General features: G+C 44.7%; 1 protein-coding gene across 1 annotated transcript; it reads right to left on the reverse strand.

Annotated features, from left to right (window-relative positions):
• Window positions 1-1,378: 1,378 nt before the first annotated feature.
• Window positions 1,379-15,521, reverse strand: LOC146204674 (proteasome subunit beta type-7-like). Its single transcript, XM_084589384.1, has 7 exons — window positions 15,366-15,521; window positions 15,007-15,088; window positions 14,834-14,931; window positions 9,364-9,504; window positions 8,886-9,060; window positions 3,209-3,360; window positions 1,379-1,553 (listed from the first exon to the last, which is right to left on the reverse strand). The coding sequence occupies exons 1-7, from the start codon at window positions 15,428-15,430 to the stop codon at window positions 1,433-1,435; spliced, it is 834 nt and encodes a 277-aa protein (XP_084445510.1). The 5' UTR covers window positions 15,431-15,521; the 3' UTR covers window positions 1,379-1,432.
• Window positions 15,522-15,778: the final 257 nt, after the last annotated feature.

A 15,778-nucleotide genomic window follows, 5' to 3' on the forward strand; every position in this document is an offset into this window, starting at 1 on the left:
CATTGTCAAAGAAAGATTAGCTGCACTTCAACTTGGTTAAACTGAAGATCAAGTGATAGTTCTCCATGATTATGCTGTTCGTTGGCTTATTTCTACTCAACATAGATACAAGAAAGCTCTGCTTTAACAACACCGTATGAACGTTCCTACATGGCCTAGGAGCCACATGCCTTACTCATTATCCAAGAGGCCTGCAAGGTTGATTTCGATCTCATCCTCCCACCTCAAGTGATCAACCTAGCAGTTTGCAGCTCCTCCCAACTTTGTTACATCACACAACCCATTGACAAATGGTTGTTCAGCTGAGTCACCTGCCAATAACTGGCTGGTTCCACCTTCAGTAGCATACGCATGAGTGTCCAACCTATGATTTGACCTTGAGATTTGCCTGAAGGTCATTTTATTGGCAAGGTACCGTACTCCACGTTTGCAGAGCTACCTCTTAAAAAATTTGGCATGCTGCTGTGAAACGTGGACCCACACAAGAATATTTCTGCGCAATTTGCAAATAATTGCAGGAAAGCCATCTTGCAAGAGCACACTTTGTCAGCGAGACTGGAAAGGCGAGGCACAATTCACCCCCACTGGTGGAGATCCTACATAATCAGATCTATGCTCTTGCACTGCCTCCCACAAACTGAAAGGTGGAGGGGTAGCCAGCTATCAGCACTGTACATGGTGTGGTGTGCCTGTTCATGGAGTGGGCAACAGCTATGCTGCAGATGGATAAGAGGGGAACACACAGCTACACTATGGGTGACCTTAGAAGTGCATGGAGCAGGATGGAAAGCAAAAATCTGGTATAAAAAAGCAGCTGCTGTGGGCTACAGAAAGATGTCAGTGAAAAAAAAAGCTTAACAGCCATTTTCAAATAGAATAGTTTGAGCTTGTTTCATGCTTAGTCTTCAGCTCACTTCATATACAGTGCAGTAAATGCTGTTTGGAACTTTTTTTTAAAGCTATTTCATTTTTATGCAATTCATAATTGGGAACATCTAGCAGGCTCATACATGGATCTTTTTCAGGGATACTTCTAAGAAAAATTGTCAAGTTCACCTCAAAACCAGTAGACATTTTAGAAAAAGCAGCAGTTTCAACCTGAGCAAACTAGTGCAATATTACCAACTATCCAAAATGCCTGACCATGGCAAGCAAGGTAGCCACCTAGGTTGCACATATATATCAGAAAGCTGCTAGCTTCACCTGAATCTGGACTATTTGGCACTCACTTTAATGCTTTCCTAGCTATTTTAGCTCCTAGGGATCCATGATAGCAATAAATTTTATCCTTAGATTGCCATCAAACAATAGTATGCATATTATAAAAAAGGTGGTAGAATCTAGGCAGGTGTTGGTGTACAGTGGTAATAAACCAGTACCACAAAGCATAAGCTCTCTTTATTTGACAACTGTACCCAAATGGTGCCTCTGTTCAAGCGATATCCATGGCTTCAACTTCCACATGCTTCACAAGTGTTTCTTCCACTTCAACTGGAACTACATTGGCTGCCAAGACTGCAGTCGTTCCCTTCTTGAACTTGTAGCTCAGATGCCTAAGCAAAAAATAAAGGTAATATTTTGATTAGTCACCTGACTATAGCACAACACATGAAAAGAAAAAAATAGAACGAGAATGAAGTTCCTGAAATGCAAGACAACTGTACTGAAATGAACAGCCATTTTCATGTAACAATCCTAACTTTGTCATGCAATCCCACCTCTCTTCTAGCTAAGTTGTGGCTCAACGACTACTCTCCCCCTTATCTCATGACAGCTAGGGCACTGACTTCATATATTCAGGAAGTATTGGTTCGGTTTTCGGTTGTTTGTGGGGTTTAATGTCCCAAAGCAACTCAAGATATCAAGGACACGATAGTGGAGGACTCAGATAATTTCAACCATCTGCGGTTCTTGAACTTGACGCACCTTGCAATTTGCCTTATCGAAACGATGCCGGGTTCAATCCTGGGGTCCTTGGCAAAGTAGTAGAGCTCCCTGACCATTAAGCCACCACGACAAGGCATTTAGGAAGTTTCAGGAAGTTTCCCGGTTGACTTTCCTCACTGCGCCTACTGAACATCGTTAGCCAGCTAACAATAACTTGGCATGACAATTTCTGAGCCTTTTATGTTGCTTACTGACACAAAGCACCATTTAGCATGTATAATAAGGCAACTGAAGTTTAATTCACAATGCAGCTTTCTTTTTTTTTCTTCACGGCAGCACTTTTTGAACGTATCACAAAGATGCGGTACATCTAGTAGTACCAATGACTTCCATGTTGATTTCAGAGCTTTCCACTTTGCTTACAGACATAGTGAGCCATCTGACACATAATGAGACAACTGAAGTTTCATTTTCAATGTTGTTTCCTTTTTTTTTCTCTCAAGGCACAAATTTTTTTTTTACCGCATTCCAAAGGCGCGGTAGTGTCCAAGTCAAAAACAAGAAAGGCCAATTTGAAAATGTTGCAAATCTCATGACTTTGCTTAGCCTGTGGTTGATTTTATTGACACCCTGAGCAGCAGCAAGTCTGAAAATCATGCCTTTATCGTCGAAAGTTTTGACACGACAGAAACCAGGCTGGAACATTGGCGTCCACACGCCGGTGAGTTTCATTTTCATTGCCAACCTTGTTTTGCGTGTCCAGTTATTATTTTGTGCTAAGTATACAATTCAATTTAGAACTGCCTTTTCACAAATAGTGGACAATAACGTCGAACATTTTGTATATTCTGGAAAACTTTTAACTATTTTTTTTTTGTGTGTGAAATCCTGTTTTTGGCTACTGATAACAAATATGTCGTTGTTCAAACCTATATAGCTAAAAAGAATGTTTATTTAGCTTCCATTTTATGTGTTACATAAAATAATAAACTACCGCACACACACAAGAAAAAAGAAAAGCTACCGAAACCTGCAAAAAACGGTCATTTTTTTCATGGTAAGGAGTGCTAAAGTACTTATTGCAGCATCTAAAACAGAGCACGAATTTTTGTTTTTTCCTGCTTTCCTTTAAAATAAATGAATTAAGTAAGATTGACCTCTGCATGTCTTATTTCACAACTTTCAAAATATTCATGCAAAAGCAAGGAAAATACACAAACTACTCTAATATTTAGCACACTATATACAATCAGACTGAAGAAGAGCAATTCTCTGATACAAGAAAAAAAATATATATATTTCAACAGTAAGAACCTCCTACCGTTCGCCCTTTTTATTTGCCTCTTCATAAGGGCGTACGTGGGCTAATCCACCACGAGTGATCACACACAGGTCCACATTGCTACCTGATCCCAAGTCATTGAAGATGCCAGCAGCAATAGCATCCCTCACCAGCTTCTTTCCCTCCTCCAGCTGTGAAAGGAAGCAAAAGTGTCACACAGAGCAGAAAACTTAAGAGGTTACTTTATGCTCATATAGCAGCCATTTATTTTTAACCTATACAGCATGGTCCACAAAGTACTGCTCTACCACTCAACCATTCAAAACCAATTCCCCCAAATAAACACATCAGATTTAAGTTATAGAGTTCTTGCTTGGAAACAGGAAAACCTACAACTTCAGATATCAAAGTTTTAGCTAGAAGCTGTTGTGGCCTTGCCACAACAGTTGTTGTTGACATTAAAACAATGATGCAGTTTTGTGAGAAATATGGCTAAAAAGAATGGCTATTAAAGCCAAATTACTGTAGAATCTCAATGATATGAATATGTAATTTCCTCAGCCAAATACTGTATTTACTCATGTAATGATTCCACTTCGTTTTCAAGAAAAATTGAAGTCAGTTTAGAAGGAGAGTTCATTATGCGATTTTTTTTTTGTAAGCATCATCCATTCTTCCACCTATCAATCATCAATGAAAGCATGTGGTTAGCAGCGATCATGACGCCGGCTTTTAGCATCGTTCACTTAAAGGCCCAGTGTCCACCCTCCGGTCGAAAATATTTTCTTCCCCGGTGACTGTGAGACTTCGCCCCTAGAACGCAAGGCCGCAAAATGTTTTTGAAAAGAGTAACTAATAACGCAGTTACAGCCACCGCAATCACCCGATTCTGTCATGCTTCTCTCCTTCCGTTCCCTCGCAAAGGTTTTTCACTCTCCTGCCCGAGGTCGTCTAGCCCCCACAAGACAAATTCCCCTTCCTCCTCCGCGTTTGGCGGGAGGTGGGGCGTGGCACTCCGCGAGCGCGAAAAAAAAAAAAAAAAAAAAAAAAAAAAAACGGCCGAGGGAGCGCGCGCCGCTGGATTCAGTCTGGCCGTGGCGAGGGAAAAGTGCGCAGCGAGCGGTAGACACCCATCCTTCTCCAGTCAGTCAGCGAGACGGACCAATGGACGTCGTTCGCGGTACGTACATTACTGTAGCCCGTGGGGCCAGCGCAGAAAACGGGGAAGCTGGCTTCCCAAAGGAGAGCATGAGTGAGCTTTGAATTGTATTTTCGATGCTTTGCGGCGCACGTGTCACTGTAGCATTTTGCACAGACTATCTCCGGTATCTGATCGAAACACTGAGCTCCTTTGCTTAAAAGGGCCTTCCCTGGACAGTGGCCCTTTAAAAAGGCATTAAACCCGTTTCAATGATTTTGTGGCAGTGGACGGCACCCGTGGTGATAAAATTAATGAATTAAAAACCATGCTTGTGCAATCGGACGAGCCGAGCAAGCCACCACCGGCATTTCTGCCAAGCTCCCCCCAACAATACACCGCTAGGCACGACGTCAAAAGATAGACAGTAGACACCTTTAGTAGACAGTGTTGCAATCGTGCATTAGCGAAGTACTAGGTTTCCATTCCATTGGCAGTGCTTCCGCAATGATTTGTCCCGACGCAGTGGGCATGCACCTAGCTGACGAACAACTAGCACCATTAAGAAAACAAGGGGAGGTGTTGGACGTCGAACAGCCCATGTGCGATTTGTAGGAAACGCATGTTCTTCTGCCAGCGAGAGCGCCGAGGAAGTGTCCACTTTCAACATGCTTTGAAATTCGAAGTACTGCTGGCGTTGCAGCGCTTTTCGCCACCTTGCTGGGGTGGTACACTTGACAGCACAATGCAGGAGGCTGACAGTAACTGAGGATGCGTAACGCCGTATTGTACAACCCGTGCAATGCCAGTCCGTTTTTATTGCGAGCTTCGTTCCATTAAAAACAGAACTGCAACTAATTTTCCCTAATGTAACCAGAAGTTTCCCGAGTTTTCTATTAGTTTTTCCAGGTTATCCAAATTCCCTGAGAATTCACGGTTTTCCTGGTTGGTAGACACACCCTGCCGCTGTTCGGGAACTTCTTGCCGAACAACATTTTTGTTCTCGGGCTCAGCAGAAAGGCAAAAACTTAACCAGCTACACTGAGGATGTTGTCAACCTATGCAAATGCCTTAACCATCTATGGGTGAGGAAGAAAAGATCAAGCACTCCTCAAGGTGATTGAAGATGATGCATTTCAGATGCTGATCGGCAAAAACCCTAAAACCGTTTCTGACGTCATCTCTTTGTGTTAAGAGTTACGACGAACTCAGAAAACAGCGTCTCATGATGTGCCATAGCATTTGCTCAGATGACGCCGTTTCAAATCTGGATCTTCTCGCCTCTCCTCAGAATCAGCCCATGCTTCTCCAGCAAATTCAGCAGTCCACTATCTATGATGCCCATATACAATGTGTCATCCAGGAGCAGATTGCCGAGATCCTGCCACCCGTCAACCCACCGCCTATGGTTGCTGCTTCGTTGACTTATGCCGAAACTGCGAGCAGGCCGCCCGCTTTCACTTGCCACGCCTACATACACGCTGACGAGTCCCGACTTCACTAGGTGGCAGTCCATGCCTTCGGGGTCACCTGCATAGCCTGCGCGTCCTCACACAGGTTCGCGCACTATGAATCCGTGGCACACAAGATAACCGCTCGATCTGCTACGTCTGCATTGTAGCTGGCCGTGTGGCCCGGTGGTGCCGTGCATTCGTATCCCGGCCTTACGCCTACGGGCCCGCGACAGCGTACGACGTGCTTGCCTCCGAACTAGTATCGGGTTATCCGTCTTTGCCTCACTCTCCGACTCGTTTAGACTCATACACACACCAGTCGCAGTTTCCATGTCGCCAGTCTCACACTCCTATGATCTGACGCTCACCATCCATTCTGATAGAAAACTAGGTGCCGCACTTCTGAAGGCAAGAACTGTGCCTTCAGCAACTGTGTCAAGCCCTGTCAACATTACTGAAGTTTTTATCGGAGGTGTTGCTCTTAATGTCCTCGTTGACACTGGTGCTGTGGTTGGTGTCTGTAATTAGGTAGTCGTAACCTGTGCTGCAAACTTAAGAAAGTGATGACGCTCGCAGATATTTCACTGCAAACTGCCAGCACCAAACAGATTCGACCCCTTTCTGCGTACACTGCCCAGATCATAAAACAAGGCATCTCTTAAAATAATTACAAGGAGAACTGTACCGCTCCACTGTACCCCTGGTATCCCTGCAGCCGCCATGTGCCAAGAAGCGAATGAGAACCCCTGGTGCACGTCGCGCTCCCTCTTGGAAGTCGGTGACGGTCATCGCAAAAATGGCGCACTCTCCGGCGCCGATCGGCACACTGCCCAACATTCTAGAGCACTATACCCTATCCACCTAGCCACCGCGGCAGAGGAGGAAACATTTTATTAAAGGCCAACACTAAGGCCAAGGGAAATAGAGTGCTTGTGTACATGCACATGTAAATAACAGAGACCAGGGTTGTGTACAAGCACTTCTCATGCTTCAGCGTACAGATCTTGCTCATTTTTTTAATTATATGAATGTTTGTCATGACCCTTTGAGATTTGTCTACTGCAGATCAAAACTCCTCAAGTCGAATAATATGTTGAATATTTGTGTTACCATTACATACCTAGTAAGAGTAATCACACAGTACACGTTCAGTAAAGAAATGTGAATAATAGGAATTTTGCAAGTCCCAAATGCTGAGAGGGACAACAAGTAAGGGTTATTTTCATCTTTAAACAAGTAAACTCATTTTCGAAAAAGAAGAACTTTTTCAGGCACAGCCACCGTGGTTGGTGGTGTGGCTTACCAATGACTACACAACTAATTCACCTTACAAATGGCTTCTTCACGATGCTGCACAAAGGTGGGCGGCGATGTAATATTTCTTAACTCCCAAAAAGCCTTTTACTGCGTGCCCCATTCGAACTTGGTGACAAAACTAGGGACCCTGTCAAATAATAACCAGCTTGTACAATGGTGTACTCTTTTTTATATTTCAAAGTTACAGCAGTGTGTACAAATACCCAAATCCAAATTGCATACAACACCAGTGATTTCGAGATTCCTCAAGGCTCAGGCCATGACCATTTCTTTTTTTTTTTTTCTTTTTTCTTTTTTTTTTTTTTTGTGAGAACAATTTAGCAATCAACTTTCCAGTGTGCTTCTGCTTTTTTGCAGACGATTGCACTGTATACCATAAAAATGAAACAAGGATCAAACAAAGCTATACAACTATCTAGTGGCTGTTACTGATGCCACACATGAGAAATTACCTTTAGCTCAACTGATCACCACGGGTAAAAATATATAAATTCACTTTCTTATGTAACACTGTAAGCAATAACAAAACTGCCTGTACTGGTCAGTTTAAACACAAGGGTATAATTACTAACTCAAGCTGAAACTCTCATGTTAAAAACAATCTCAGCACCGTCAAAATAACTGTGGTTGCTTATAAATCATTTGAAACACTGTACCAGAGGCCTTCGCCCTGCAGTGGTTATAGTCAGGCTGCTGCTGATGATGATGATGACCAGCAAAACTAAACTAGTAGTTACATAAACATCCCTTGTATAGCTGCTGCTTGAGTATGCTGATGTGATTGGAGTCCCCACGCTAAAAATAAGCTAACCACACAAAACGCATTCAGAAAAAGCATTTAGTTTCTTTCATAACGTTTATGGTAGGCAGGTGTCCGTATTGGATCTTAATAAATGATCCGGTCTCAAAACATTCGAATCCTGACAGAAGTCACACTGTGGTTAATAAGCAGATAAATAGATTTACAGATGTACAGGCAATAAAATACGGCCCAGCCTACCCAGACGAAACACAGTAAGGAGATTTTAATACTTAAATTCCAAACAAATTCCTTTTTGCCAAGGATTACAACTGAATAGACTGGGCTGCCGAACGAGGTGCTGAATCTGTCATTCTTCAAATTTTTTTATCAGCTGTTGTTCCTTAAGGGATTGCTCTGTGTTCTTTGCTAAATTTTAGCAAGTGAATACATTAGTAATTGTTGACTGTTCATTGCATTATTCTTGCTACTGTTTGCGCATTCTAGTCGTTCCTTGCTGAGTGCGAGGAAATATTTATAACTGCTACAACTTGCAACTCATTTTAACCGCTCCTGCCTTGGTCACCAAAAGGCTGGCAGCAGTATTGATTAATTGACTGAATGAATGAAGCTACCGTTAGACACAAACAACAAGAACCGCTCCTGCCTTGGTCACCAAAAGGCTGGCAGCAGTATTGATTGACTGAATGAATGAAGCTACCGTTAGACACAAACAATAAGACCCACTGCGACGGTTCGGTGGTTAGGACACTCAACTACTTTGCTGGGTGACCAGGTTTCCATCCCAGCTTTGGTGGCCCCATTTCGATGAAGGTAATACGCAAGGCACCCATGTACTGTGCGATGCCAATGCACATTAAAAAAAAACCCCGAAGTGGTCGAAATTATCCAGAGCCCTAAACTAGGCTCTTATAGGCAAGTCACTTTGAAATGTTAAACCCATAAACTAAACCAACCAGGACATAGACATTATATTTTAAAAACTCAGACATAAAACATAAGCATGCAGTTTCGTTAGAGATGTGGTATGAATGAAAAATTACATACAGACATATCAGGCTTCCAGTCACGCTCAAACACAGCCATTGCAGCCAAGGATCCTGACCCCATAGTGACAAATGGAAGCCTGTCTGTAGAGCCATGTGGGTGGATGCTGCAGAGGACACCGCCAGTTGTATCGACACCTCCCAGCACCAGTGCTGCACTAATGTAGCCCTGATACCTGGAAGAAAATAACAGTGCAATACTGCTATCGAGACTCCACAACTTCCATTTTCCCCAGTGTACAAATGGACAAAAATTTCTTAACTGACTAAAACTGACTGCATTATGAATTATGACCCCAGTCAATTCCAGTCTCATGCTGCCGTATTTTCAACTAACAAAAGCTACAGTAACTCTCTCACTTGACGTCCAAAAACAAGCCACTACAAGAGCTTGGGCTAAAAGTTATATGCTTAATACATCTGCCTGAGGCATGCACCCTATACATGAAATGTAATGCTAGGATAGAAATACTGCACACCGGAAGAGCATTTGCTTCAGCATACGGTTAGCTGTGCACACAGGCACAATTCGACCAGTGGCCAAGCGATGAAGCTCCAGCTGTGATGATATCATTCTTGTTGTCTTCACCGTATCAGCAGCGGTGCCTGCACCACAGCAACTGAAGAGGAGAAATAGAAAAATGCTCTCATCAAATGTCAGCTTGGGGCTGTCCCACAGACACTGAAAATTGCTTTCTGCACATCTGCCTGCTGTCACCACACAAAATGAAAGCAAACACAAGCCCTTTCGCCCATGGTGCGGTAGTCTGAGCACAGTGTCCAAGAATGAGGGTGGTGAATGACACCCCACCAGCACACAGAATTAGTGACCCCTTCATTAGACATGACGCACATACTGTTCAGATGTAGCTTCATCCTCAAAAATGAACATCTACATTGACAGGTAAGGTATGCAGAGATTAGCGTGCAAGTGGGAGCAGTGCATTCCTCCGCGGACTAAAGTGCAACTTTGTTAGCCCAAAATAACTTGAGGTTTCAGTTGATTAAAGTTCAGCCAAGATTCGTAGCAGCCTATATATAAAAATAACCAGTTAATTTGTGTGTGTTGGTTCCACCAGGGTAATTCAAACTAGGTGCCACTGTGCCTGGGTGGTCTGGAGCCTGCACATGGCCAGAAAAACGCTGCCACGATAAGGTGTCCAAGGGGCTGCATCATCTCAAAATGGGAAGAGTAAAACTGCAGAGAAAAACCGGCGCAGCTGCCTCGTCAATACACCACCTGATATTCAAGACCCGCAACTACAGTGAAAGCTCATTAATTCGACCTTGTCAGTTTGGAAACCCAGATAATAGACCTTTCCACAAATTGCAGCGCCGCGCCATCCCCTGGCAGATCGGCGCAAAGCATGATGAGAGAACGGAGCGATCGCCTCCCACTTTGGCTGCTGGCAAACGTGTTGCCGTGCTGTGCCGCTGCTTTCTGCCATCATGCGTCTTCTCGTGCGCGTTGCTGCTGCTTCCTTGAAAAATGCAGCAAGCACCGGATTGCTTTGATGGTTAGCTGCTAGTCTTTGAGCAATTTTTTCGTGATTTTTTAAGTGAAAGCTTCACCACGTCATGTAAAGCCAAGGTTGCCGTGTGTGGCACACGCCGCTACAGAGGACACGCTGTAACCATGGCAGTGTTCCGCCGCTGGTCTCTAGATGCGTGCGTCGGTGTGGAAAGCAGGGTTGTTTCCGCACTGCACATGCGCGCACCGCCACGGAAAGCTGCAGTAGGCGAACACCGGACTTTTTGTGTCTGCTGATGATCCATGGATTTAGAACGAAACATGATGCAAAGGAATAGTGGGCACAACATAAAAGAAAACAGCAGGAAGCAGCAGTGCAGCAAGGACGCCGAGATGGCAGAGAAAAGTTTGGCTAGAGCCGGCAGAGTCAGAGAGACATGAGCACAGTGGCACTCTTTCGCAGGGGGCTTTGCGCGGCCGCTCGGTGGCGCGGTGGATTACTGAAAAGGTCTATTCAAACTGTCCCATAGACAATGCCCAAGTATGGCTATGGCTCAGATGCTACGGGTCTTGCAGCAGTTAATTTAAACGGGCTCCTGAAAGCAGGCTGCGTCCAGGTATGACTGCCATGATAAACAATCCTGCATATAGCCCTTCTCAAACCTGAATTGCATGCTGTAGAGTTGATTGCATCCCCCAGACGTGTGCATCGGTAATTGTATGAACGGACAGCGCCACCTCAAGAGTATGCCGAAACTCAGTTTCAGTTTTGCTTTTACGAGCTTCATGGCCACTGATCTCCATTAGCAGGCTGAATGCCGCCGTATTAGGCACCCGAATGTGAACCCACCAAAAGTGGCGCCTCGAAAGTCGGCCGTTGACAGTGCAAGAAATGGACCATTAGCATGGTTCTTCAGTTGCAGTTTCCGCTTCACAGTTTGTAGATTCACCTTTCTATGTCCTATGCATTTCAATGAGACAGCACCAGCAGACAATACGCAGGAGGTCTTGTCTGTTGCGCTCTGCGTCGTCCCATTAGGCTAGCATTGCCAATGCTTGGATTCATTGTGATGCTTGCTCCCATGCTACAAGCCCAAGTTATGCCATCAGGAAGACAAATAACTGTTGCACTGAGTTGTGTTTCGATTTAGCCAACGTGAGAAAGCAGATATACAGTAAACCCTTGTTAATTCGGCCTTCAAGGGACCAGGAAAAAAAGCACAAATTAACTGGTTCAAATTACTGAATGGGCCTGAGAAAACTGCTGAGAACAGTAATTTTAGCTCACCTGCATGGTGGTACACACCTTCAGGAAATTATGAAATTCTGCAAAATTGTAAAGGCCTCCACTACACTTTCCGTAGTGCGATGCAGTAGCAGCGATGCCCCTTCACAAATCGGCTCTCTGCGTTTTGAGCAAGCATCGCCGCACAGTACAAGCAGTTAAGCATCCCAGTGCGGTAGAACTACATGTCCTCAGCATACCGTAAGCAACATGTGGACGCATGCAAGGGATATATGCGCAGGCTTTAGAACAATATGATGTCACTCCAAAATAAAAACAAGAACAGTGACGCACCAAGCAACATCCGAAACGGCACATTTGGCACGCCCAATCGCAGCTGCAGAAAAGTGTGAATTAAAGAATGAAACAAACTGTTACTGGGTGGAAATGGGGGACTTCAGATTGTCGTTGTGCCTGTCATAGCGCTCATGAAGTGCACGGGCACCACTGTTCCATGCAATTGAGGTTCTAGGAGATCTGTATCAGTCAACACTGACTGTGTGCTTCATACCTCGATGTAATCGCCTGCCCATATTAATGAGCGTACGACGCCATAGACTTACATGGGTGTCTGCCGGAACCATGCTGCTAGTTCAAATTATTCGAATTAACGAGACTTGATGGTTCATTTTAATTCAATTCAGTGCCTACAAAGGTACTGCACTGCACTTTTTGTTTTAAGCAAGAAAATAATTTTGCAAGTCCTTGCAGGCAACCACAGCGTTGCTCAGTGCTTGCTCTTCACTGCCAGCTTCGACAACACACGAATCTGCTAAAGAGCACGGATGCGAAAATTAAAAATGAAGCGGCAGCATGGCAGGAGGATCAGGGTACCCCGCAAGGTAACTTGAGATGCAGATCAAGACAGCTACAAAGATTTCTCAGCCTGCAGCTGCGAGAACTGCTATCAAATGCAGGTGCTGCTTTTTCTCGTACATTTCAAAACAACAACTTTAGTAACCAAACCATCATACTATGCATACCGGCCAAACACTCATCACTAGTTTGCACATGAATGAGCATAATTATTCACTTTTTGCTAAAGAAACATTTTCAGTTAGATGCACTGAAGGCATTCCAGCAAAAAGCAAATTACCAAATGAACATTTCTGCAGTAGCGCGCCGCTCTTGCAGCTGCCAGGCAATGTATGTTTGACGGGACAGGTTACCAAGGCTCACTCGCATATTTTCTGCAGAAATTCTTTCACAATAGTGGGTTGGATTTATCTTCCAAGCAGTCAAGTGCACGGCTGGCCTTGCTTGGAGTGTGCAAAGATGCAAGATTCATCTGTGCACAGACCATGACACACCTTCCCCCTACACTTGCTCTGCCTAACAACCGGACACTGGCGAGCCTGGTCGTGACTTCTTACTTGAGGCAAGGGCAGGCAGGGACAATACAATGCATGCATTTCCGAGGGCATAGAAGATTCTAGCACTGCACATAATTATTGTGCAGCAGGGACATCATTTTGTGGAAAAGCAAGTGCAGCGAACTTCTCCCCACATTTTTGCCTGGCATCCCGGTGAAAATGGTGGCCAAGGAAGCTTCGCATATGCACAGGATATTACTGGAAGACATTCCATTGAGATAACCAGGCGATTTTTTTTATCACACCGTACCAAACAGTACTGGTATGAAGTCATTTCAATACACAAATAAACTGATAACTCAAGAGTAGTAAGATTGACTATGACTCACTGCACATATCTGTACATTATGCCTTGGCAGTATCTCCTTTTGGGAAAGGGTGGTAGTATTTCGAGACGCAAGAACAAGCCATGGCATTATTACGATGTGAACAGGTGTGCTAACCACGCAGTTAACACAACTAACCAACCTAGAACAAAACTGTTGTTTCAGCAGCTAATACCTAGTTCACTGGCCTAGGTATTCCTAGTTCCTGGTAGCCTAGTTCACTGGCGTCGCAAGGGGGGTGCGGTCCGCACCGGGTGCAGCACTCACGGGGGTGCAGGTGGGCCGCGAGAGGGAGGAAGGGGCGGGACTCCAAATGAATTGTTGTAATGACGTGAAAGGCACCCATTATTGCCGCTGAGATAGTGACTGCCAAGAGTGATCTTCTCGTAGAACGAATTATTCTTTTATGAGAAGGGCTTGAAAACACATGCCTTAGTTTAGGCTGCAGACTCCACGTCATTTTGACGTTGGACCGGGCCTGTGTACGTGGGTGTACCTTGGAAACACCAGCATTAACCCGAGACTCATCGGAAAGCCCTGTGCGGGAGCATATCAGACGACTCGGCGGCCGCGCCGCCGTATCACCTCTTTTGTGTATGTGCAATGGCAGCATCTCTCCAACAGTCTTTTGTCTTGTTAATTTATCTCCTGTGCTTTTCTCGCTCCTCGATCCACTCACATCCGCCTCACACTTTAAAAATGCCGAAAGGTGCGGAATGCCTGTTGCTCAATGGAATGGCATGTCTGATCACTATGCGCTGAATAGATAAAAAAATAATGGGAAGGATGGCACTTTTAGTGAGGCCAGGTGCTTTAAGGAAGTGAATGTACCCAAAGGTGCTCACGCAGTCCATTATATGCGGTTCTTACCTTTCTTTTCTTTAAAAAACGCAAGGTCGTTGTTAAAACTAGAAATTATAAAGGGTTAAAAATGAGCCTGAAGACACCCACTGCCGTTTTCAGAAATATGTGCTCTTGATGGGATGTTTTGCTGAATTATCAGTTGTGGGTATGATCGCAGCATCCTAGTGTTAAAAAAAAAAAAAAACGCCACTTCACTCGCACTATGTGGTTGGGTGCAAGTAACTTGCGATTCGGTGCTTAAAACGAGGAAAGGGAACGGGAGGGAGGTGGTGGGGGGGTGCCGCGTCACCTCCGCACCAGGTGCAGGTAACCCTAGCGACGCCACTGGCAAACTAATGACAAGTCACTGCTATACAGTAACATAACATCTCTCCAATGCTTTCCGCCAGTCGACACTAAACGATATCTGCCGCTTTGTTTAAGCTAATGTTCCATCTGCAAAGCCTTTATTCCATCTAACAGCCGAGTGCGGTTACCTGAGAGTTATATTTCAGAGTATTGCGCACACCTCCGTGCTGGTTCGTCTTCGAACATAATAAATGTGGTCGCGTACGACTTTGCGTACACAACGAGCAGTGCGGCTATGAGTGAAGTGCTCACTTGACCTTTCAGATTTCAAGCAAAACATACTAGATGTTAGGAGCAAGGTAGTGTATCTTGTTACAGTTCTTGTCGGCAACAAAACCTCCAGCGGTGGCTCGAGTATCGGCTCCCAAGATGACTCCGTCCTGAAAACAAAGAAATAACGTTAATTACACTCGGTACAACGAGTACATGTGAACCACGGCAAAAATATACTTTACCTTGAACACTATGCCAGCAATAGTTGTACCGGTCTTAGTTGCCTTGGGAAGTGTCAACCCTTGTGATTGCAAGAAAGCATTCCTGAAACGTTCAAAAATTTATGAATGCATCATATAGGGCTGAAAAATAGGCTATTTCCCATTGCAAGCACTTATGCTTTATGGAGTATTGCAATGAGTAGCAACATAATGGTAAGGAAAAAAGCTACCGAAGGAAAATGTGTCGAATCATTGCCGTTGAATGCAGCTCAAACGTACAGTTTCAGCTGCATCCACACATTACCCGGCCCGTCCACTCAGGTTGCGACCGAAGTACCTTACAATCGACAAATATGTGTCTACTAATAATTCCGTCTTACCTACGACAATTTTCAAAGCAAAATCCGGAAGAAGGCTCGGCAAACACTGTAGCGGCAGCAGCCATTTTCGTCAGAACTGCCAACTGAACTAGACCTTCTTTATTGGAATGCTCCGTCGCTTCTGCGCATGCGCCAGTTGAAAGAAGTGAGGAGAAATACTTGCCGGATGTGACGTAGCCTTGTTTTGTTTTGTTTGTAAAATGTCTGCCGCTTCTCGTCGCCGTTTCAAGCGATAGGCCGATAGCTGGTCGCCAGTGTCGCCGGCTCCGTGATCGGTCGCAAGCCGGACATGGCTGTGGCGATGGTGGCGGACGGGTTTCTTGGCATTGTAGTTAGAATATCGTAGCCGTGTGGCCGTACGTGTTCCTTTCCACTTGTTATAATACTCCTTGAGCTTCGGCCTCGCGTTCTGC

This window comes from Amblyomma maculatum, chromosome 1 (genome assembly GCF_055883805.1).
Source record: "Amblyomma maculatum isolate TAMU_Amacu chromosome 1, ASM5588380v1, whole genome shotgun sequence".
Lineage (NCBI taxonomy): Eukaryota > Metazoa > Arthropoda > Arachnida > Ixodida > Ixodidae > Amblyomma > Amblyomma maculatum.